Below are 25,932 nucleotides of genomic sequence, written 5' to 3'. Positions count from 1 at the left end.
ACCCCTTGTAGTGGCATCCCATAATTTAACTCCGACCTCGTCCCAAAATGTAGGCTCATAAATAGAGACCGAATTGATGTCAGAAAAATGCTCACGAGTCCATTTTAAAACCAGTTTTAGATCATGGCCTGATATAACTTTTTTATCCTTATTAAGTAAAGTCTTTAAAGTATCATAAACGTCTCGTTCTTCTTTTGAAATATTTGAACCCATAATAAAAAGAAGTAAGTTTCTCCAAGCTTCACCTACCAATCGCGAGGAGGTGATGAGGTGCGCACCAAATAACCGGCTTCTTCACAGCCTTTCTTCTTCAAAATCAAAGTTCTTGGAGACCTGCGACCGGAAAATCTTCAAACCGACATCATGTCGGGGTCACCATTTGTCGCAGTGCGAGACGGGGACCAGTTTGATGCAAACAAATTGTCCAACTTTATTGAATCAGAAGGCAATATTTACACACTAATCTAAGAGCTAATGCCACGTATACATATTGCTGATTGGTGATTTCTACATCTCGTTACACACGTTTTAACTTGATTGGTTACAAAGCATTTAGCAACAATTAACTAACAAAGCTTGTCTTTCACACATTTGAGCTTCTTTGTAGACATTACAATCGTGCCTTAATCTAATCGTCTTGCTTACTCCTTAACCTTCGAGTGTTCTAACGTACTGTTCCTTGCGGTTACAAAAGTTGCTTCAAGCAGCACTGTCCTTGCACGTAGCCCAAGGCTTATGTTGAAACTATCAGCAATTGTTCGGTGCTGACAGTCTGAGGCTGTACTGCCTCAGGTGTAGTGGTACCCTATGCTCTTTTGGGGCTACGTGGGTACTGAGTGTGGTGCAGTGGGGAGCTCAGAGCCCCGGGGTGCAGCTCTGCTCTGGAGCCAGGCTGGGAGAGTTGGGGTTGTTCAGCCTGGGGAAGAGAAGGCTGCAGGGAGAGCTTACTGTGGCCTTTCAGAACTTAAAGGAGAACCTACAAGACAGGGACACACTTTTTAGCAGAGCCTTTAGCAACAGGACAAGGGGTAATGGGGTTAAACTACAAGAGGGAAGATTCAGACTGGATAAAAGGAAGAAATGTTTTATTTTGAGGGTAGTGAGACCCTGGCCCAGGTTTCCAGAGAGGTGGGAAATGCCCCATCCCTGGAACCATTCCAGGTCAGGTTGGATGGGGCCCTGAGCAACCTGATCCAGTTGGAGATATCCCAGCGGTCGGACTGGATGGACTTGAAAGGTCCCTTCCCACCCAAACCATGAAATGATTCCATGTTCCTGTACTGGCAATGTTCCCTTCAAGGCAAAGTTTGTTGGTAATTAATCCTGATAACCCTGAACTGTCAAAATTTGGTGCTCTGTTCTTATTTCCTCATCTATCCAACTAAGTAAAACCCCAGAATAACATTAACTTTTCACCACTTGCTTCTGCTTTCTCTTACAGAGAGTCAAGCCTCCCAAGGAACAAGCCTCTGATAATTTTATCTTGCTCCACAGAGACAGGGAAAAGGAACTGCAGGAATATAAAAATTTTGTCAAGATTTACAACCAGGACTGCAGGATTCACACCTGGCAGCAAAGGAACTCCAAGAGATGGCTTCACAGTGCTGTGCACAGAAGGGTGGATGCAGCCATGCGGGAGCATCAGGCAGGAATTGAGGAGAGAAGAGAGAGGTAGGGAATAGGTTGCTAATTAATAGCAGCATCTGCTTGGTTTTCACCTTCCCTGGGAAAAACAGGCAGGAGAGTTCAGCTGTGTGTGTCAGGGGGTGGTGTTTGTTAGAACAGAAAGCATGGGACAGCTTCAGGAGTGCCAGAATGGTTTGAAAGGGATCTTCAAGATGATGCATTCCCAACCCCTTTCCATGGGCAGGGACACCTCCCACCAGCCCAGGTTGCTCCAAGCCCCGTCCAACCTGTCCTGAGACACTGCCAGGGATGGGGCAGCCACAGCTTCTCTGGGAAACCTGGCACAGGGGCTCAGCACCCTCACACCAGAGAATTTCTTCCCCAGAAACAGCGAACAGCGTGGCCAGTAGGTCCAAGGAAGTGATTCTGCCCCTGTACTCAGCCCTGGTGAGGCCACACCTTGAGTACTGTGTCCAGTTCTGGGCCCCTCAGTTTAGGAAGGATATCGAGGTCCTGGAGCAGGTCCAAAGGAGGGCAACTAAGCTGGTGAAGGGACTCAAACACATATCCTATGAAGAGAGGCTGAGGGAGCTGGGGCTGTTCAGCCTGGAAAAGAGGAGGCTCCGAGGAGACCTCATCACTCTCTACAACTACCTGAAAGGAGGTTGGAGCCAAGTGGGGGTTGGTCTCTTTTCCCAGGCAACTCTCAGCAAGACAAGAGGGCACGGTCTTAAGTTGTGCCAGGGGAGGTTTAGGTTGGACATTGGAAAGAATTTCTTTACTGAGAGGGTGATCAGACATTGGAATGGGCTGCCCCGGGAAGTAGTGGATTCTCCATCCCTGGAGATCTTTAAAAAGAGACTGGATGTGGCACTCTGTGCCATGGTCTGGTAACTGCAACAGTAGTAGATCAAGGGTTGGACTTGATGATCTCTGAGGTCCCTTCCAACCCAGTCGATTCTATGATTCTATGTCCAACCTTAATCTACCCTCTTCAAGTTTTAACCCATTTCCCCTTGTCCTCTCCCTACCCCCCTGTGTCCAAAGCCCTCCCCCAGCTTTCTTGTAGCCCCTTCAGATATTGGAAAGTTGCAACTTCATCTTTGAGAACATTTTTTCCCCAACACCCCTGTCTTTGGTCTCCCTGGCTGTATCTTTGTCACCTGGGTCAACCAGGGGACTGACCTCCACTTTTGTCTGGGAAAGGCACAGGGGAAGCCATGTGGAAGCTCCCTGTGATGTGGGGCACAGGAAATCAAGTTTCCTTGGGAGTTTTTAATAGCAGATTTCCCCCCCCCCCCTTTCCTTTGTGTTCCTGGGCACAAGCACCAATTCAAATAGCTGGGAATTAGGATTGCAACGTTCATTTTGCGAATGAACCCCCCAAAAAATGGTTTCTACACCTTCATTGCCTCCTTCACGACTCCCTGCGAGTTTAAATTGCTGGACCTTTTATTTTATTTTTTTTTTGCCATGTTTTTTCCCTGAGGAGGACAAGGCAGGCTCAGACCCTCTAGCTCTTACAAAGGGATCAATAGCTATCGAGCTTCCTCCACTTAGGTTGTTGAAGCAGTTGCCTTTAATTGTTCTTTCACACTGTAAATACAGTGTACAGGGCTTATTTATTTATTTATTTCCCTGTTAAGGCTCAAATTAAAGAATTTATTCCCAATGTGCAACCTCGGTCTCTATGTGCAACCTGGTCCAGTAAAGGAAAACAAAGCAAGTGTTTTCTTGTGTCCAGGTGGAATATAACACATTTTAATCTGTGCCCTTTGCCTTTTGCCCTGTCTCTAGGCACTGCTGAGAAGCAGCTCTCTCCTTTTTCTTCATTCCATCCCATTAGGTGTCTGTAGACATCAATGATATCTTCCTGACCCTTCTCTTCTCCAGGCTGAACAGTCCCAGCTCTCTCTAAAAGATCCTCAGGAGAGATTCTCCTTTCAGCATGGATACTCCACACCCTTAATCACCTCAGCAGCCTTTCACTGGGCTTGTTCCACTAATTTTTTATCTCCCTTGTGCTGTACCAGACCCAGCACCCCAGGTGAGGTCTCCTCAGTTGTGGGAAGAAGGATCCATCACCCCCTGGCCCTGCTGGCAGAGCTTTTCCTCCTTGCTCACCTTTACCACCAGGGTGCATTGCTGGATCACCTTCAGCTTCTCTGCACAGCCACTTCCCACCCTGTCCTAATCCAGGGAGTTTTTCCTCCCCAGGTGCAGGATATTTTGTTGAACTTCATGAGTTTTGTTCTGATTTAGCTGCTTAAGATTCATCTTTGCAAGGAGACAGTGAAGAGAGTGGAGCTGCATCCCCAAAATTTATCTTTGGTTTGGCTGCTCTAATTATTGCTCACACAGTATCACTGTATGAAAGTGAGAGTGATTTTGCAGTGGCATTTGTGTTGGAATTAATGAATTTCTGGATTCCTTAGACCCAGGTTTCAGAGATGTAAATGGTGATGTGTTTAAAAATTGCCAGTTTGACAGAGTTTTCCCATCGGAGATCCTGCAGGGTGAGGAGTGGTTTGCAGAGTGGTGCTAAAATAACAAATTTGAGAGAAAATACAACTGTAGGTCTCTAAGTATTAGAGAAGGGGGGATAAATACCAAAGAAGGATCACACTTAAGGGTAACAATAGTGCAGGCTCAAACTGATATCAACTGGTGAAAAATGCAGTCTGAAAACGAACTGAATTTGTTTAGTGGGGTCTGAAGTTGTAAAGCAGCCTTGGAAATGGGTTTGTGAGGTAAGCAGCTGAAATTGTGCCAGGACAGAATCGTTGTGCTGGAAGATCCCCTCTGTGGGCACAACAGGAGTGATCTTCCTGTTAAAATTTGCTGTTTCCTTGGATATTCCCTTCTTTGGCTTTTGCAAGAAGTGTTGAAAGGAGCCCAACACCCATTTTGAGCTCACAACAAATAAACTAAAACTTCATCATTCTGCAGAGAGCATTTCTTTAGGTTTTCTTTTCATGGTTTCATTACAGACTTCATGAGCTGCTGGAGGGAGAGAAAAGTCAGTACTTTGCTGAGATGGAGTCACTTGAAGAAACAGAGCTGGACAGACAAGAGAAAATGAGGAAGAGAGCAAAACTCCTGAGAGAGAAGATAGAAACAGCAAGACAACAGCTGGTGGCTGAAAAACTAGAGCAGCAATTCAGGTATCTTATCAAATAATAAGATAATACAAAGAGGCGATTCAAACAAGAGGGTGAAAATAATAAGCTGAGGAATCAAAGATTATTAAAATGATAAAAGAAAAAGATTTGAGCGGTTTGGGTAGAGGCCTATGAGCTTGGCCAGGAGTTGCAAGGCCTCAGCTCTGTTGTTTTTGAAGAGGTGCAGCCTCTAAAGAGCTGGGATTTTCCATGCTGTGGTGGCCAGAAAAAAGAAAGGTGAAGGCAGCAGGTGCAGAGAGGTGTCCTGTATCCAGTGGTTGATTTCAGTGCTGAGAAACCCCAAAAAGATTCCACCAGCTGCACTGCCAAAAGCCTTGTGGGAGCATCCTTGTGCTTTCACCTGGGTTTTCTCTTGTTATTCCTTCTTCTGTTCTGTTTCAGCTTTCTGGAACTGGAGTGAAAAGGGTTCAAAGATTATTAATTTGGCCTAAATCATGATTATTAACCCAATAGATCCAAAATCCTTAAAAAGTTGAGATTTTTTTATTTATCCCATGCTTTTCCCAAGCACAAGCCAAAGCTGAGCCTTTAATTCCCTTCCATACTAAATCTTCCTAGATGCTGAGCTTGACTTTTGAAGTCCTTCAGGTTTTCAGGTGCTTCTCAGGCCCCAAGGCCTTGCCATGCAATCTGCTTTGCTCAATTCTTGGGAATTCTGGTGTTCTGAGGAAATGATGAAAAGAACATTAACTTCATGTCATTGTAATCATTTTAAGCAGCTCTTCCTGGGCTCCAGCAGTGCTCTGGAAATCCACACCACCCATTTCTCAAGTGTGCAGAGCCTGGGGAAAAAACCCAACACTCCCTTTCACTTGTGCATCAAGTCTAATTCAGTGATTTCATAGAGAAATATTAATTTCTTAGCTGTGCAATTCACAGGTGCTAAGGCAGCACACACACTTCTAAATTTGTGGTGCTGGCTCTAAAAGGCAGCCCCCAAAGTGCTTGAAATTCACTTTTAAAATAGTTTAGGGGAGGTGCTGCTGGGATGCCTTTTATTTTGTACTTCTAGCTTGCTTCACACACCAAGGAGAAGGGATTCAGCTTGAGATTTAGACCCCTAAAAGTGGGTGTCTCAGGGCTGGTAACTTTTTATATTCTCTTGGAGTCAGAAATTGTGGCTGAAAGATAATTCAGCCTCTTTTAACCCAGGGACATGTTCAGCTTTGGTATCTGTAAAGAAAATTGTAATTTTTTATAATTTGCATCAACCCATTGCATCCTTTTTCTTGTGATAACATAAGAAGCATCCATGTGAGAATGTTCTTCTTACAGCAACTTTGTCCTTCAGCCATAAAATGAATAAATAAGTGAGAGGAGGGGGAATAAATGCAGTTTCTGTCTTGGGGAAGTGGCTACATACAGGCACAATTTTAATTTTAAGAAGCTTAGGAGAGCAAAGTGAGGAAGAAAACCAGCCATCTGGGGGAGCAGATGTTGATGGGCTGCTCTAAAAGATGCTTTGAAGGAATTCTTTTGATGAAATCAAGCAGTTACAGGGTAATTTTCTATCAATATTCCAGCGGTGCCAAACTTTTATTTAACTTCTCTCCCCCTCTGAGCATGCAATTAAATTCAGATTAGTTTCTGAGCATGAAAAAGAATAACTAATTCTTTATTCCTCTGCTGCTGAGACAACTTGGAACCCATTGTTCAAGGTAATACAGTTCTTTCTACTGGTGTAAGACTTCAAATAATAATGGTGTTTTCTTCAGAACACTGGAGAAATATGTTTTTCATGAACACTAATTAGCACCCTACTCTGTAATCACCTCAACTCCTATCGAGGAGTTGGAAGGAAGATCCTAGAGTTCCAGTGTAAGAAAACTGATGATGCTGTAGTATGTTTGACCTCCTTGAAGGTGAGGACACCTCTTGGAGTGTGCTGTGGCTCCTGGCATGCCTGTTGCTCTGCTGCTCCCTGCTTTTGCTGTTGGGACAACCAGTGAATGAGTGGTCAGGAGGTTCCTGGATCACACAAGGAAGTGTGGGAAGCTGCCAGGCAGAAAAGGACCTGGTGGTGTTGGTTGATTCAGCTGAACAGGAGCCAGGGTGTGCCCAGGTGGCCAAGAAGGCCACCAGTATCCTGGCTTGTGTCAGGGCAACAGAGCTGGGGAAGGGTCTGGAGCACAAGGAGAAGGTTCTGGAGACCTTGTGAGGAGCAGCTGAAGGAATTGGGAATGTTGAGTCTGGAGAAGAGGAGGCTGAGGGGAGACCTTCTGGCTCTCTGCAACCCCCTGAGAGGAGGTTGGAGCCAGGGGGGGTCAGGCTCTGCTCCCAGGGAACAAGGGATGGGAGAAGAGGAATTGACCTGGAGGTTTAGATTGGAGCTTGGGAACAATTTTTCCCTGGAAAGGGTTGTTAGGGCCTGGCCCAGGCTGCCCAGGGCAGGGCTGTAGTCCCCATCATTCCTGGAGGGATTTAAAAACCATGTGGATGAGACACTTCAGGACATGCTCCAGTGGGTAATACAGATATTGCTCAATATATTTTATCCAGGGAGAATGTTGGCAGTTGGATGTGGTGATCCTAGAGGTCTTCTCCAACTGTCACAATTCTGTGGTTCTGTGACTGGGAACTGAGCAATTGCCAGGTTCTTATATTTGAGTTTGAGGTGACAGTTGTGTTTTGGTTGTATCATAACCTAAATTCCCTTCTCCAAGTATTTGCTGGCTATGAAGGAGCTCTCAGATGAGTATTCTGAGCCTTCATTTGAATAAAGAGCAACCCACATGCTTGAACAACGCTGTGTGTGGATTTAATAAGAAAAGGGAATAACCAAACTACATAATGCATGTTCCAGCTACTTGTGTGCATTCTAGAGAAAATACATTTTGTGGATATAACATTGTGCATGTAAATGTATTTTTTTTTTTACAAATGCAACCATAGGACCTGCTCTTCATCTCATTAATGGCCAAATCTCCATCAAATCACTCTCTCTGTGCTTCCTGAGGCCTCTGAAGGAGTTGGTGCCAGACCCAAGTGTAGAATTTGGCTTCCTGAGCCATTGTCATAGAACCATAAAGTGGTTTGGGTTGAAAGGGACCTTAAAGATCATAAAAATCCACCCCTCCCTGCATGGGCAGGGACACCTCCCACCAGCCCAGGTTGCTCCAAGCCTCATACACTGCCAGGGATGGGGCAGCCACAGCTTCTCTGGGAAACCTGGCACAGGGGCTCAGCACCCTCACACCAAAGAATTTCTTCCTCAGATCTCACCTCAATCTCCCCTCTTCCAGTTTCAAACCATCACCTCTTGTCCTACCACTCCAGGCCCTTGTCCAAAGTCCCTCCCCAGCTTTCCTGGACCCCTTCAGGTACTGGAAGCCTGAGTTAGTTACAAGCTAGGAGCTTCCATTCATCACACAACTCCAGACTTAATAATTTGCTTATTATTTTTTTTAAGCTTTTCTTTTTGTTTTCTTGAACTTTTCTCTTGCCTTTCAGAGAACCATGTGGGGAGCTTCATGAAAAGTGGATGAAGAAACATCAGCAGGAGGTGTGCAAAGACTGACTGGCCCAGCTAGCTCTGAAAGAGGAAATGAAAAAGCAAGAGAAGGAGGAGCAGATGTTTGCTGAGCTTTGGGAAGCAGATAGGTTGGCTAAGGAAAGGAGAGGAGAGATGGAGGGGAAGAAACTGGCAGAGCAGAACCAAGAAGTCCTGAATGCTCTCGGTGCCCAAAAGGCGGCGCTTGGTGCTCGGCACAAGGAGGAGAAGAGGATGAAGGAGGAAGAAGCTCAATTGTTGGTAATTTCCACAGCATTCTCAGTTCTGGGTTCTGTTGGAGGCTCTCCTCCTGACAGGCTGTCTTGATCCGCTTATTATTTTATATATTGATTATGAGGATAAATCAGCCACTACCCAGAGACGACACTTGAATTACAAAATAACAAGACTGTTGGATATAAAATTAGTTACAAGGGTTTATTTCTAAAAACAGGGAAAGCCGGTTTACTGGCAACAAGGCCTTTGTATAAAGTAATCACCTTAACTCAAGGGTCGTTAAGAGTAAAAGAGGGAGAAACAAAAGAGAGAAATTATAAGTGCTTGAAAGAGTCCAGCGCAGAGCAACTAAGATGATTAAGGGAGTGGAACATCTCCCTTATGAGGAAAGGCTGAGGGAGCTGGGTCTCTTTAGTTTGGAGAAAGGAGACTGAGGGGTGACCTCATCAATGTTTTCAAATATGTAAGGGGTGAGTGTCAGGGAGATGGAGTTAGGCTTTTCTCAGTGGTGACCAGTGATAGGACAAGGGGTAATGGGTGTAAATTGGAGCATAGGAGGTTCAAGTTGAATATTCGAAAAAATTTTTTTACTGTAAGGGTGACAGAGCCCTGGAACAGGCTGCCCAGGGGGGTCGTGGAGTCTCCTTCACTGGAGACATTCAAAACCCGCCTGGACACATTCCTATGCGAAGTGCTCTAGGTGGCCCTGCTCTGGCAGGGGGGGTTGGACTAGATGATCTTTCGAGGTCCCTTCCAACCCCAAGGATTCTATGATTCTATGATTCTATGATTATCACCATACGCGTGCGGGGCCTGGCCTCGGGATGGGGGCTGCTCCTGGCTCTCCGCCGTTCGAGCCGTTGCTCTGTCTTGTCGTAGCTGGAAGCCGAGGGGCCAAGCTGGGGAAGCGTCTGGACGAAGAAGCCCGCTTTTCCTTCTTTTCCTAGGGTTTTTTATACCCCAAAAAGAAAGAGGGGTCCCTTCATTGAAGATGGCCCTGATACATACAAATCTCCAGGCTTCCTGTGATGAGTCATTTCTTATTTTTGTTTCCTGGAGTCCAGCTAGTTTTGGGTGACCTGATAAATAACCTTATCTTCTAGGTGTCTGTCAGGCATACATTGAGGTAAACATATGGTAATTACAAGCAGGATGAAGGAAAAAGGAAAAAAACTGATTCAAGAGACATATTTTATATTTTCAATTCCACATGTATACCACACAGGCTTTCTACACATTTAGATTAATCCACCCCCGATTCTGAGCTCCTCTGATTCCATTAGGATCTGAGCTTGTCCTATTAACCTAAGCCTCTTTCCCCCCAACGCGTTCCTCTTGACAAAAGGGAAAGAACATCTTGTGAAATGCAGCATGGAAAGGATTTGGTCATTCAAAGCTGGTCTCAGAGCCTCTGTGGGAAATGGAAATGTTTTCAAATTCCTGCCAATCAGCTTTGCATGTTTCTGGTTTCCACTTTCCTGCTAGTAAATCACAGAATCATGGAGTGGGTTGGGTTTGAAGGGGCCTTCAAGATCATCCAGTTCCAGCTCTCCTGCAGGAAAAGGGACATCTCCCAGCAGCCCAGGTTGCTCCAAGCCCCATCCAACCTGACCTGAGACACTGCCAGGGATGGGGCAGCCACAGCTTCTCTGGGAAACCTGGCACAGGGGCTCAGCACCTTCAAATTCAAGAATTTATTCCCAGTGTCCTACCTCAATCTCCCCTCTTCCAGTTTAAGACCATTCCCTCTTGTCCTATCACTCCCTGCCCTTGTCCCAAGTCCCTTCCCAGCTTTCCTGGAGCCCCTTCAGGCACTGGAAGGTGCTCTAAGGTCTCCCTGCAGCCTTCCCTTCTCCAGGCTGAACACCCCCAACTCTCTCAGCCTGGCTCCAGAGCTGCTCCATCCCTCCCAGCATCTCCAGGGCCTCCTCTGGACTCACCCTCACACCAGAGAATTTCTTCCTGATGTCCAATCTCAGTCCTGTGTCCCAGCTGTAACATGGAGCACCAGATCTCAGCCCATGAGAGATCTGTTTAATCCTCATGCTCAGTGCACTGTTCTCAGAAGGGAAGGTGAGCTGAGGGTGAGAGAAGGACAGTGTCCTCCCTGAAAGGAGTCCCATGGAGCCAGTAACTGGGCTCATCCAACAGTCCAAATTCCTCCATGTTCTGTAGTGATGAAGTCCATGATGAAGCTGGGAAGTTAAGTCAGCAGGGCTGGATCAGGATTGTCCTCAGGCAGCTGTCCCCAGGCTCCTGCACTCATGTGGGCCCCAAAAGTTGAGACTGAACCCAACTGCAGCTCCCAAGAGCCTCCTCAGCCATTCCTAACACAGCTCCTTCCCAGCTCTGCTCCAGTGTGTGAAAAAAGTCTGCGGAGGCTTAAGGATTGATTCCATATACACGTCAATATGATTGTATGAAATCGTTTATTAACAATTTGCACTCACTTATATAGAGAAGCCTTGTTTACACCATCATATCATGCAGGTGGCTTTGTATTCCAATTACACATTCCATTCTCATGGAACCACTCTTCTCACATAATTATTTTCCTCTTCTGTTGCCAATTAAGTTATCTCTTTCCCATTAGCTCATTTTTAGAAAACCTCTAACTAGGCCTCAATAACCATTAACCCACTGTAGCCTAAATTGAAGTAAGTCAGGATTGCTCACAATCTGTATATTTCTGAACTGTTTCCCCAACATATTCCCCTTTTTGTTTTTTGAGCAATTCTGACTTATTTCATTACATAAGATAACATGCTAATGATATATTGTCGTAAACAGCATGCTAATAATGCAAAAGCAATAATAACATATATACTAATACAAAAGCAGTAATAACATACTAGTAGTATAAAAGCAATAATAACATATATAACTGATAAGTCTTGCCTAATTAAATCTCTAAGCCAACAAGCTAACTGGCACATTTTATGATTTTTATCAATTCTTACCAAAGGCTTTTCCTCTTGCTATGTGTGATACAAATGAAACAGCAAGAAACCCAAATTTCAGATTTTCCCTTATATTCTAGGCCCAATTGTTGCATTGATCAGTTTGATCACAAATGTTATTGATAACTCATTAGTGCTCTCATCATGAGGTCACTTTCTTTTTTCTTCTCATAAGGATATACGCTCTTCCCTTGTCTTTTCCCGTTTTTTTTTTTTTTATGATTGTATGAAAATAGTTTTATTATCGAATCATGTGTTCTAATGGTTTCAAACTAAACTTGAAGAAATTTCTTTCTATCACACCACACCCTTGCACAGTATCCAGTATTTTGCAGTGCAGCTTTGAGCATCTTTTAAACTCTTCTTTTAAATAATAGATCAAATTATAATCAAAGTGCCCATCAAAGTAGGTTGTTTTAAAAACTGGAGTTTGCATAAAAGTTATTGAAGTTATTTTTTTATTTGTAAATGTCTTCATCTTTTTATATGGCTTAACACATTAAAAAGATTCTATTTCATGGATAGCTAAAATCTCCTGTCAAAGAAAAGAAAATATCACTATCTTTCATGAGCAGCAGGTAACCCTCAAGTTATTGCCTACCAAGATCCAGGCCTGGACATTTGGTGGCCAGAACAGTGTAAAAATATTTCCCACTTCTGCTTCATACCTTTGAGAAGGCATTAGAGAAACTTTTTTTTTTTTTTTTTTTTTTTTTTTAATGAGGCTATGTGGTATCCTTTCCCCCTGCTCCCAACAGGGCTCACAGCTACAGTATCTGTGGGGGCAGAGGAAGCACCTGCAGCTGTAGCAGACTTGCTGGCAGCGATCACCAGCCACACGAAGGGGGGTTGAAAAGCAGCCACGGGGGAAAGAGTAGGGGGGGGGGAGTTTCTTTCTCTGCAGCAATTCTCGGCCTCTGAAAAACATTCTCATGACTTTATCGTACTCCTTACCAATATATGAGAAAAATTTAACAACACCTACCAAAAAGTTTAAAAACCAAAACACTATTACTACTAAAATCTGGTGGAATCAGCCTGAAATAAAATAAATCAGTACAATCTCCCAAACCAAATACTTGTATCAGAAATATTATCACTGTGAATCCGCATTTAAAGGCATTTGTTTACATGGCCGAACCCATCTGCTCGGTACCCAATGCACTCCAGTACCTGTAAGTAAGCACATATAAGCTCGACCAGTCGATTTCACCTCTGCCGGCCCTTCCCATTGTCCAGTGATGGAATTCTTGAATTCCACCAAAATTTTGTGGGAAGGTTCCGAAGCAAAGTCTGCTAAAGCTTTTTGGTGAATCAGTATCGGAGGTTCTGTACGTTCTCCTGTAAGGCGTAAATAGTTCATGACAAATACAGCCTTACTTAACTGGTCCTGAGGAGGACTCCCTTCCTCCCCCCTTTTTTGTCTTTCAAGGAGTGTCTTTAGTACCGAATGGCAACGTTCCACTATTGCTTGACCCGTAGGGTTATGAGGAATACCAGTAACATGTCGAATACCCCATTGTCCACAAAACTGTCGAAAACGAGCAGAAGAATAAGCGGGGCCATTGTCCGTCTTAATAGACTGAGGTACTCCAAGAACAGCAAAGGATACATATAGATGTCTGATAACATGTTTCGTTGCCTCACCAGTCTGAGCAGAGGCCCAAACGGCCATAGAAAAAGTATCTATAACAACATGCACATATTTCAAGCGTCCAAACTGTTGTACATGAGTGACATCCATTTGCCACAGTTCCAAGGATTTTAAACCTTTAGGATTGACTTCCATCCCAATACCAAGATCAACCTTTTGGCAATCAGGACAAGATTTCACAATTCCCTGGGCATCCCCCAGAGGTAAATGAAATTGCTTTGCTAGCACTTTAGCAGATTGATGAAAAAATGCATGAGATTGTTGTTCTTGTGAAAAAAACATCAACAGAAGGACCAGTCCACGCTGGTGCAACTAAATAGTCAGCTCGGTTATTACAGATAGCCAAACCTCGGTCACTAAGATGACTCCGGATATGAGTGATAAAATAAGGATGTTCTCTTTCTGCTAAGAGTCTTAATAACTTCTGCAATAAGAAATACAAATGCTTATTCGAAATTTCCTTCAAAATGGCATGATACATTCTCAAAACAATACCTACTACATAATGTGAATCAGAGACTATATTTACAGCAGTATTATTCCACGTTTCAAAAACCCAAATAACCACAGTAAGTTCAAGGGTTTTCAAAGAGTCAAATGACTTCCCTTGAATTAAATGTTCTTTCCATGGCCCAGGCATCTCCTCCCAGGTAACAACAGCTTTACGGGATTTTTTTTCCAGCATCCGTAAAGACCGTTATGCCGTCCACTTCTTTTGTCAGACAAAAAAAACTACGTGACTCCCACTGCATGTTAGATAAAAGTGGTAACAAGCGATATGAGGGGTAAGATTTCGTTATTTCCCCGCCAAACTGTGCTAAGGCTATTTGCAGGTCCATTGAAGTTTGCAGTAGCCAAAACAAATAGTCCTGCATAAGGGGCAAAATGATCTGTCTCGGTTCCACTCCAGCGATGTCTTGACATCGCACTCTGCCATTTTTTTTTTTTTTTTTTTTATCAAAACCAATAATAACAAATATAATTGATAAAGCTTGTCTAATTAAATCTCTAAGCTATCCCCATACCCTTAAACGATTTAACCATTCATTTAACCCAGTGTATGCAACAGTTAATTTTTTCATGTTGTCTTAATCAATCATTTTTGGTTGTGAATTGACTCTGAATGATCAGATAAATTTATGCAAATACACTCCATCCAAGTCTTCACAAACATAACCTAAAAGCTAACAATAAAATGTCAGTGGCAGCACGATATTGTAAAACCGCATGTCTAACACTATCAACATCTTTTAGCATCTGTGTTAAAATACCAGAAGTTAAGTTCATCTGCTTAGCAGTGCAACAGAATATCACAATCAACAATCAACATATAGACGAGGGATCCCATAATCAACATATAAGCGATGACATGAATTACAACATTAACAGAAGCCTGTTATCAATGCAACACAATACGAAAAGCACATTTCACACTGCAGTGGAAGGACTTAAATACCTTTTTAGTATGAGGAAGGTCAGGTGTCCACCAGCACATAGAGCCAAGGGGGTAGAGGAGGCTTATCTGACAAAAATTGGTCGGGGGGCCCCAAAAGCGTCCCCAGACCCCTCCCGGGTCACGGCACGGTGGAGCCCTGGTTTCCTCCATGATTGCCGAATTGAGGCCCAAAAAGGCCTAATAAAATTGTTTAGAGATAAAATTCCAAGCCTATAAACAGCAAAGGCACACACACACACTTTTTTTTTTCTCTGCTGTGGTGTCTGCAGCAGGGCTCATTTTCTGAGCAGCAGCAGTGTGTGCGGGGGGGCGAGAAGCTGCTGCGGGGGCAGGAGTGGGGGTGCTCTCTGTACCAGGAGCAGCTCTCGCTCTCCACAGCAACTTTCAGCCTCCAAAAAGGCATACTCACTCTCATAACTTCTTTTGTTTTGTTTTGTTTTTGTCTTACTCCTCACCAATATATAAGAAAAATTAACAACAACCACTAGAAGATTCAAAAATGAAACGATACTGCTACTAAAATCTGGTGAAGTCACCCTGAAACAAAATGAAGTGGTACAATTTCTTAAACCAAAACTGCAAGTTTAATTAGCAACAATTTTTTTTAACTCTATATGAAACACCAGTGTACCATGCACCACAATATACATCTACGTTGAGAACTGTATTGCAATGATGGTCCTTAAGCAGCTTTTTCTTAAGCATCTTTACCTTAAGCAGCTTCTAACAATTGGGCTGCTGTAGCACCTTTTTGGGAGTAGTCCTAATGCACGTTTAGTTTTTTCATTAGCATTGTCATATTCTAACAAATCAAAAAATTTTGTTTTCATCTCTCCTAACAAATCCAGATGTGATATTACCACTGAATATAAGTGATCCACAAATTTTGAATATGGCTCTGCTCCCTCTGTTTAATATTTGTAAAAGAGGGGATTGCTTGTGCAGGATCATGAACAGTTCGCAAAGCTTTATACGCCAATTCTTCTAAAAGTTGTAACACTTCAGTTTGAAACCATGCCTGGAAATCTGCACCTGCAAAAGGACAAGCACCCAGTAACGTTTGTGCTTGCACAAACCGTGTAATGCCGTGTAATGCATTGGTGTTTTTTCTAGGAATCACAGCTGCATTTTCACATAGCATTTACCATTTATGATGAAATTGCAGTTGTTGAGGAGTTAACAGAGTATCAATGAGCATTTTTGTGTCATATGGCGTCAACAATTTAGCAGTAAAAAGATGTTGCAAAGGAGATTGAGTAAATGACTCAAACCGATTTCAAACCGTACTGCGCAATGGCAGCTTTGGCTTCTTTTATCATTTTCCAATCTAATGCAACCCATTGACCTCCTCCTCCTGGTCCCACAATCACTGGAAAACCATCGGACTCATATTGGGAACCATTTCTCCTTCAACTATAGCATTTTCAATAATTCCCTTCCATCTAGTTACTGGATACACACTACCACCCCCCCCACTATCCCTCCACCACCCTCCCCTCCCCATGTTGGATCTGGAAGAGGTGGAGCAGTGGGTGTTAAAGGGTTAAGGGAAGTAGGCGCAGGAATAGGGAATGGATCAGGGGGTAAAAGTGGATTAGTGCCCCTGGGTTGTTCGCAATGTTCCCCGGAGCAAAAACTAGGGTTTTTTCAGGGGTATACTCATCCTTGGTCTCCAGTTCTTTCAGTTTCTTCAGCAGTTCCCTTAGTTGCTTGTCTCTGAGTCCCAATTTTTTCCTTGGTTGTTGCTCTATAGCAGGCACTGATGGTGTTGACAGGTGAAGCAGAGGATTAATTGAAGGCAACTGTGGTCAAGAAGATAAATCAAGCTTCCGAGGTGGAAAGGTGGCAGAGCAGTCGGGAGCCGCGGCAGGCAGGCGCAAGGTCGGGAGTCTGCATTCCAAGATTCCTCGCCTGTGTTCTCCGGCTTATCTCCCTCTGGGAACTCCGATGATTCTGGTGGTGTTTTCGGTCGCTTTTGGTTTTGCTTCTCGGTCCCATTTTTGCTTTTCATCCGACCCCCAGGGTCAAATGGCACAGTTGGCTGAGCTTGAATCAGTATAGTCCCTTCAGGTGCTGGTGGGGGTATTTTAGGTGTCTCATATAACTATTTAGAGGTCAAATTCATATTTTGAGCATTCATCGGTACTGGTAGATCAGGCGCCAAGGCAGCAAACGCTGAGGCTGCTGCTGCCCTCTCACTTTTCATTTCTTTTAAGGTTTCTCTAAGCAATTTCCAGAGTGTCACTAAGCGTCGTGCCTCCTTATCTCCATCGCTAATTTTATCCCATAGGGCAGTACCTATGGCTTCCCAAGTAGGTAACTCAAAAACGGTACCCATCGAGGGGATCAAGTCTCTATCCCGTGCCCATTTCAGTAATTCACGTAAGGTCCTGCCTTCATGTAATAAACCTCTCGTAGAGAGAATACATTGGAGGAGCTTAACTACTGCCTCTTCTTCTTTAGAGAGTGTAGACCCCATCTCCTCCCCAGCCGCTCACCTGATCAGGGCAAGATTCTTCAATGCTGAGCTCATTTATTCCGTAGCCGGGCACCAGCTCCATAGACTGCCGGGGCAGCAATCTCCTTTCGGCTGGCCTCTCCGCTCCTCTGTCATTCCAGCTGTCTTCATCGCTCCTGGAAGCAACAGCATGAGAGTCCCTAGTCCGAGCCACCCTTAGTCCCTGCTCCGGGCCACCCTTAGTCCCTGGTCCGGGCTACCCTGGGTCCCTGTTCGGGTGCCATTTGTGGAAAAATGTCGCAGTGCGAGACGGAGACACAGTTTGATACAAACGAATTGTCTGACTTTATTGAATCAGAAGGCTATATTTATACCAGAAGTCTCTACATCTTGTTACACGAGTTTTAACTTGATTGGCTACAAAACAGTTAACGTACAAAGCTTGTTTATCACATTCAAGCATCTCCGCGGATGTTGTAAGAGCGCCATGCTCCTTAACCAGGTCCCCTAATCCTATCGCCTTGTTTACTCCTTAACCTTTGATGTCCCAAGGCTTTGTTCCTGCGGTTACAAAGTATGCATTAAGTAGCCCTGTTCTTACTGATAGCCCAAGGCTTGTGGTGAAATTGTTTCATTAACAACTGTTCACTGCTATCAGTGCGAGACTGTGCTGTCTCAGGAAAACAGTCTGCGGAGGCTTAAGGATTCCATGTGCACATCAGTATGATTGTATGAAATCATTTATTAACAACTTGCACTCACTTATATAGAGAAGCCTTGTTTACACCATCATATCATGCAGGTGGCTTTGTATTCCAATTATACATTCCATTCTCACGGAACCACTCTTCTCACATAATTATTTTCCTCTTCTGTTGCCAATTAAGTTATCTCTTTCCCATTAGCTCATTTTTAGAAACCTCTAACTAGGCCTCAATAACCATTAACCCAATGTGGCCTAAGCTGAATTAAGTCAGGATTGCTCACAACCTGTATATTTCTGAACTGTTTCCCCAACACTCCAGGGCTCACATCAGGGCTGACTGAGAGCCCCAGAAGTCAAATTCCTGCAGGGAACCAATCCAGGTTGGCTGAAATAATAGATCCTGAGTTTCAAAACTGTTTCACCATCTTCTGAAATTGATTTTGACCTTTCAGGCAGAGACAGCAAAGTCAAGTTTGGCTTTGAAACACTGCAAGAAGCAGTGGGTGCTTTCTGTCCAGCATAACCAGTTGTGTTCCTTAGGTCTAGCCATGCTCTTTCTGACCAATCTGCTGATCAATTTTAGATTTATTTATATTATAAAAGAAGTATCTAATTTAAAACCAAGTTAACAAAACCCTGTGAACCTCCAAGACAGCTGAACTTTGTTCTGAGACATGTAGCTAAGTGAATGATGGTCAGGTACTGTTTTATGACAATGTCTGAGTGCATTTTGGTTTGGAAACTCACTCATATGCAGGAATTATGCTGTTATTTCATGGATGCTACTTTAGGATTTATTTTTTAAGCTGAATAATCTTAAATGTACATATACCAGATGGGTCTTGAATGTTTTTCTTTGTTCCTTTTTTAAGAATTCAGCTTTACTGTCCATTTTTTCTTCCCAATATAAAGTAGAACATAAAGTTTGAAGCACTGGAAATTCAGTAAATCAGAATATTAGGATCCAATTGATTTTTGCAACCTTCTGTCCACTGAAGCTGTGCTCTTGAACACCCAGCACAGACACAGGGCAGAGAAAATATGCAGAAATAGGAGGAACACAGGGCTTTGGTACAGGTTAGTGGTTGTGGCTGCAGGAGGAGACTTGGCTATAGCTCCTGCATGCTGCACTGTCACGGTTTAACACTGGCCCGGCAATTAAACCGAATAACAGACGCTCTCTATTAATCTATCTCTCCTCCTTGATAAAGAAAGGAGAGAGAATAAGGGAGAGAGACTTATGGGTTGGAAACTAAACCACACAACTTTAATGAAACAGTAATGATAAATAGGAAAAATTATTAAATATATACAAATATACAGGAAAATGGATACCACATTCCTTCCCCCTTTTCCCCAATAACTCTCACGTCACCACCGAGGCTGTAGGGCAGCCCTGGGAAAGTCCAGGCTGGACTCCTGGAGTCGGCAGCAGTCGGGAACTGGAGGCAGGAACACACAGATATGGGCTGGCATGGATCGAGACCACAGGCAGACGAACGGACGGGATCCTTCCAGGATGCCGGGTGAAGGAAGTGAAGCAGGAAATCAGGAAACCCAAAAATCCGGAAGTCTGGCTCGGCCCTCGTGATGCCTCAAATTTATACTGAGTGTGACGTATATGGGATGGAATACTCTGTTTGGTCAATTCTGGCATCTGTCTTGTCTGTTCCTCCCCAAAGGAGGGCTCAGGTGGGACCTCTTTATCCTCCTGGACGGTAAAATGTTTTCCTCAGAGCTGAGCAGTGTCCTTGGCTCTGCATACCAGTCTCTAGCAGTAACTATAAACATCAAGTGTTATCAATCCTAGAAGCACACACTGTCTGAGAAACTTGCTGTTAATTTCAGCAAGTGCAACTACTTAAAGAGACTTAGCTAAAAGTAAAAGTACAAAACAGAAAATCACCTTTATCCTGGCCCAAACCAGGACATGCACTGATATTGATTTCTCTGAAGAGATGTGAGATCTTTTAAACAGGAATTCCAGTGGTTGGGTACTGCAGGGCATGTGATAATTAAAGGGGGAAAATCCTGCATTCTAATGAGTGGCACACTGAAATGTTCCCAATTGAACAGGTCTAATGGCTGAGAATAATTCTCTGATGTCAGCAAGAAAGGCTTTGGCTTTAAATATTTAATCTTTGCTTTTTGATTTTCTGATTAAACTCATTCTAGCCATCACTTAGGTTCATCACTCTGGTGTCATTTTCCAAACTGGTTGTTTTTCCTGTTGCAGGAAGAACTGCAGCTGCTTAAGCTAGAAAATGACCAACTAAAGAAGGAAAAACTCCAGAAACAGAAGGTGTGATATACATGTGGAACCGAAAATATAAAATATGTCTCTTGAATCAGGTTTTATTTTCCTTTTTCTTTCATCCGGCTTGTAATTACCATATGTTTACCTCAATGTATGCCTGACAGACACCTAGAAGATAAAGGTTACTTATCAGGTCGCCCAAACTTAGCAGGACTCCAGGAAACAAAAATAAGAAATGACTCATCCCAGGAAGCCTGGACATTTGTATGTATCAGGGCCATCTTCAATGAAGGGAGCCCTCTTTCTTTTTGGGGTATTTTAAATCCAACAGTCTGGTTACTTTGTAATTCAAGCGTCGTCTCTGGGTAGTGGCTGATTTATCCTCATAATCAATATATAAAATAATAAGCGGATCACGACAGAAGGATTGCAGGGAAATGTTGCTCAGTGCAGCCCAGGACAAGCAGAAGCATCTTAATGAAGAAAAACAAAATGAACGTGACCTAGAGATGAAGATCTTAGAAAAATCTCTTCAGGAATGTCAGGAAGACACCAAGGAGAAAAAAAAAAAAGTAAGTGCTAGAATCAGGTTTTCATGGGGAAATTATGGGGCAGTGTCTCATCTGGACTAATTTTGTCCAATGAGATCAGAGAGGTGCCCTTTTTGCTCTGAACAAGCTGATTTTTTGTTGCTTAGCCTGCTGCTTCTCCTCCTGCCAGCCCTCTGCTTCTCTGCAGCAGCTCATTATTTGTTTAAAACCACTGTGAGTACATTAAAACATGCTTTACAATCAGCAAGGCTAGAAAAAAATAGAAGGAGGCTCTCAGGAAATCTTGGAATCTTGTCCCTCCATCCTGATTTCATGGTGTATAAATCACCTGATATTTATCATCCTTTTACTGCCTGGACATAATGGAGGTTAGAAAAATATTTTGGTTTTGTAGAGCTGAGTTAATAAAGATTTGTAACTGCAGAGGAAGGTAAATATTTAATTTATTCTAATTCATTAATACTAAAAAAACGGTTTACAGTCTTTAAAAAAGGGATATATAGATGCTAAAACTCACATGAAATATCTTGGTGATGCCATGAAGCCATGGATGTCACTTCTTAAATTCAAAACAAGTAGAAGTTTCAACTTCAGGGTGAAAATGAGTTTCCAGGTAACTTTAAGAACCAGCAGAGAGCTGCACTCATTACCTGCTCAAGGTATTTAGATGCTCATGTGGGTCAGTTGGATAAACTCACAGACCTTGGCTCAAAATGAGAGGAGGAGGTATTTATTATCACTCATTATTTATTTTTATTTCTAGATCCTTCTAATGCAGGTGAGGGTGAAGTAGCTTGGTCAGCACTGGAAACTCTTAAATCTGTGTTGAGGCAGCTGAGCTGCTGTGGGGGAAGGCAACACTCTAGATTTGTTCTGCTCTTATGCTGCTGTCCAGGCACTCTTGATTGGCCAGGAAAAATATTCTGGAGAGCCCTTTTCCATGACAGAGTTTGGGATGGAGCTGCAGGCTCCCAGTTCCCATGTTGGCTGTGGGGACTTCTCTTTGGCTTTTGAAAGGCTTTTTAGAACTCACTGAGATCTCCAAATGTCCCTGTGTTTGCAGCAAGAGCTGTTAAAGGAGCAACAGGCTTACCTGGCACACCTGGCTCAAAAGCTGGAGGAGGACAAACAGAATAAAAAAGCAGAGGAGAAGATCCTGGATGAAGAGGCAGCCAAGGTTTGGGCTGAGAAGGCTGAGCGACTGCGATTGGAAAAGGAGGCTTGAAAGCAGCTCCTGAAAGATGTGGTGGAGACAAGACAGCAGCAGATGGAGAACAAGGGTAAGGGTTACCTGAGCTTGCTGCCCAGGCACCAGACCTCCAAAGCTTGGAAAAAGCAGAGGGAATGCAACCCACTGCTTTTTGGGAAGTTCATCTGGCCCAGCATGGACAGGCTGTCTGATTAAGCTGGCCCAAAATCTGGTTCTGAAACTTCCCTCCTGCAGGCATTTCTTACACCAATCTCCCCTGGCTCTTCCTTGTGGGAAAACAGTCTGCGGAGGCTTAAGGATTCCATGTGCACATCAATATGATTGGATGAAATAGTTTATTAACAATTTGCACTCACTTATATAGAGAAGCCTTGTTTATACCATCTTATCATGCAGGTGGATTTGTATTCCAATTACACATTCCATTCTCACGGAACCACTCTTCTCACATAATTATTTTCCTCTTCCTTTGCCAATTAAGTTATCTCTTTCCCATTAGCTCATTCTCAGAAAGCCTCTAACTAGGCCTCAATAACCATTAACCCAATGTGGCCTAAATTGAAGTAAGTCAGGATTGCTCACAACCTGTATATTTCTGAACTGTTTCCCCAACATTTCCTCACCTAATAAAGTGAGGACTGCATAAGCAAAAAGTCATTATTAGTGGTTAGATTATCATTATAAATTCTGAATGGGAAATCTGAATGGGAGTGGATGAAAACCAAATAAGCTGAGAATCCCCTTAGCATTTTTTGTGTGCAGAAGCAACAAAACTCGGGCTTCCAGTGCCTGAAGGGGCTCCAGGAAAGCTGGGGAGGGACTTTGGACAAGGGCCTGGAGTGGTAGGACAAGAGGTGATGGTTTGAAACTGGAAGAGGGGAGATTGAGGTGAGATCTGAGGAAGAAATTCTCTGGTGTGAGGGTGCTGAGCCCCTGTGCCAGGTTTCCCAGAGAAGCTGTGGCTGCCCCATCCCTGGCAGTGACTCAAGTCGGGTTGGATGGGGCTTGGAGCAACCTGGGCTGGTGGGAGGTGTCCCTGTTATAAACTCATGACTTGGACAAAGTTTTAAGATCAATATATATTTATTAAGGTATATGAGTAAGGCAGCACGCTGGGCGACCGGGGAGTTACAGCTCCACCGAGGTTCGCCTCGAACTTCAGCAAAGCAGGTTTTTTTATACACGTTCATTCAATTCCAGGTTCTTGCAATTTTTCTTAACCTACAAAATACAAAAGAGGCCCCTGGTTTCAACACCTATACTATATATGGGTCTACTTGACCTTTTTCTATTATGTTACAGCTAGGTCTCAGAAAAATGGACAGAGCAAAACATTCCAGTCCTTATCGATTTCCGAGGATTGTGGTCCAGGATGTGTGTCTCAGGATGTGGGTCTCAAGATGTGGTGGTTACTGATAAATCTCTCCAGTCAACAAAACAATAATGTTAAAGATTACAGCCTGTTTATCACAGTCCCTGCCCATGGAAAGGGGTTGGGAATGGATGAGCTTTAAGGTCCTTTCCAACCCAAACCAGTCTGAGATTCTGTGATCATTCTGTGTTTCTTCCTATTCAGGCTGCTTGGCTCTCTCTGTCCCTTCAAGCTTCACAGAGTTGAGGGGATTTTGTACTGAAAGTGTTTTTGTTGTTATTTGTTTGTTTGCTTGCAGTGCAGAGAAATGCAAAGGAGCAGGAAGAACTTGCTCAAGAGAGGAAGTTATTAGATGCAGCAATCACAGAATTCAAGCATACAGAAGAAGAAAAATATGCCAGGCATTTCTCTCTTATGCCATCCTTTCATTTCATTGCAGCTCAGGCTTTTAAAATTGGAAGTTGGGCAAATTCTCATTTTCAGGGAAGTCTCAGAGCACTGGGTGGGCTTTCTGTTGAGAGGGGCTCTGCTCTGAAGTGCTGATTGCAGCTTCTCACATTGCAGCTGGTGCTGTGCCACCAGCTCTCATCCCATCACACAGATAATGGTCTCCTGTTACATATTGCTCCTTTTTGGGCCATGGTGTGACTGGGGTTGTGTTTATTAAATACATCCCCTGGCTGTCTGAGCTGTTCTTAGGAGTGGTAGAGGTTTGGGGAGGAGGGTTAATGAGAAGTTAGTTTGTTACTTACCAAGGAGAACCAGGGAGGTCAGGCTTTGTGCTAACCTCCACCCACATCCAGCCTTTAAGCAATCAGATCCTCAGCCACCAAAATTCCCAACTGCTGCTCCTGACCCAGCTGCACGAGGCTCTGGTCCCTCCCAGTTCCTCAAGGGAACAGGGTTACATGCAGTAGCTGAACTCTTCCTCTGGGTGTTATGCAAAGCCCAAAGCAAAGAGTCTGATTGTATTTATTCCATTTCCCTCTTGTGCTCCTGCTTTTTGCCCGCTACCTGTCCATAGAGAAGCTCCTTCCAGAGCCAGAACCTCTGGTGTTCTCTGATTACTTTCCTGGTAACAATCTCCTGGCTATGGAAGGAATCTCACCCTTCTGGAAGGGAACTTGCTGGAATTCATACCCTGCCTGAGTCTGGGCAAATCCAGGCTGGGTGGAGAATGGATTGAGAGCAGCTCTGAGAAGAAGGGGATGATGAGATGAGTGATGAGCAGCTCAACGTGAGCCAAAAACATGTGTTGGCAGGACAGAAACCCATTGTGTTCTGGGCTGCATCTCCAGCAGGGTCAGGGAGGGGATTGTCCCCCTCTGCTCCACTCTGGGGAGACCCCCCTGGGGTGCTGGGTCCAGTTCTGGGGGCCCCAACACCAGAAGGAGATGGAGCTGTTGGAGTGAGTCCAGAGGAGGCCCTAGAGATGCTGGGAGGGCTGGAGCAGCTCTGGAGCCAGGCTGAGAGAGTTGGGGGTGTTCAGCCTGGAGAAGAGAAGGCTGCAGGGAGACCTTAGAGCACCTTCCAGTGCCTGAAGGGGCTCCAGGAAAGCTGGGGAGAGACTTGGGACAAGGGTAGGGAGGGATGGGATGAGGGGAAATGGCTTTAAAATTAAAGAGGGGAGACAGAGGTGAGATACTGGGAATAAATTCTTGAATTTGAGGGTGCTGAGCCCCTGTGCCAGGTTTCCCAGAAAAACTGAGGCTGCCCCATCCCTGGCAGTGTCTCAGGATGGGGTGTGAGGCTGAGACACCTGAGAGGAGTTTTGAGTGGCCCTTTAGCCTAAGGTTGCATGGTAACAGATTAAGTGATGATAATAATAAAACAGTTTCCCCACACTCCATAAATAAACTCTTCACATGTCATTTCCAGGAAACTAAAGGAAGCAAAAGAACACCAGGAGCAACTCAGGTCTCAGATCACCTCTCGGCAGCAGGCTCGTGATGCTGAGGAAGAGGAGAAGCAGCAAGAAGGTGAATCAGCTCTAGCAGAGGAGCAAGCTTACCAAGCCAGGATGCAGAACATTCTATCAAAGCTGAGTGAGAAACCAGCCAAAATCCACCCTTTCAGGAGAAAATTCATGTCTGACTCCCTGCAAAATAATTGATGAATTTTTTTTTAGCTCCCTTGGTAACCTTAAACCACGTTTTCTAAGGGTGTTTATGATTCACTCTTTATAACTGAGCCCTCTCCACTGTGATGCTCAGAATATGTGTCTGGAAAATAGAATAAACATAGTACTTTAGAAGTGATTTATTTTTTTCCCTAGTCTTTTTTTTGACAAAACAACAGCTCCAAATCCAGATGTTTAGCATTTAATACAAGAATACTGTATGTTCTCTGTTGAATTTGAATGTTGGGATCCCAGTGTTAGTCTGTCAGACCTCTCCTTGGTCAGAAAGAAGTGTGCAGGACTGAGGTGATCATTTTAGTGCAAAAAAGGGTTTTTATCACTTTGGTGGCAACTCTGCCTCTTTGGACTGCCTTGGATTGCCAGCAATGCCATAGGCTGAAGATGTAGGATGAGGGGGGGCTGGAGGAGTGACAATATTTTAGGACAGAGCAACACAAAACATGGCCAGGTGTCAGCAGGGAGGTCTCAGAAGGGTTTTGGCAGGGGGGGAGAGGGGACAGCTCCTCACTGCCCTCTCAGCCCCCCATGGTAATGGCCAGGATGCTGTTTATCCAGGAGGAGCAGGACAGATGGGAAAATCCAGCTTCTTTCTCCTCAGGGCATTGCCCTCAACCATCTCCCTGGTATTTCCTT

General features: G+C 44.1%; 1 protein-coding gene across 1 annotated transcript; it reads left to right on the top strand.

The window, feature by feature from the left end:
* The first annotated feature begins 363 nt into the window (after positions 1 to 363).
* On the top strand, positions 364 to 25,272 carry LOC115600090 (cilia- and flagella-associated protein 53-like). The gene is given in 9 exon segments (XM_030468321.1): positions 364 to 387; positions 1,442 to 1,671; positions 4,617 to 4,790; positions 8,259 to 8,559; positions 20,006 to 20,071; positions 20,449 to 20,598; positions 21,641 to 21,857; positions 23,458 to 23,560; positions 25,038 to 25,272. Coding segments are annotated over 9 exon segments (1,500 nt in total).
* The last annotated feature ends 660 nt before the right edge of the window (positions 25,273 to 25,932 follow it).

The sequence above is a fragment of the Calypte anna genome, chromosome W, assembly GCF_003957555.1.
Source record: "Calypte anna isolate BGI_N300 chromosome W, bCalAnn1_v1.p, whole genome shotgun sequence".
In the NCBI taxonomy this organism is placed as follows: Eukaryota; Metazoa; Chordata; class Aves; order Apodiformes; family Trochilidae; genus Calypte; species Calypte anna.
This window is presented reverse-complemented; position numbering and strand designations above follow the sequence as displayed.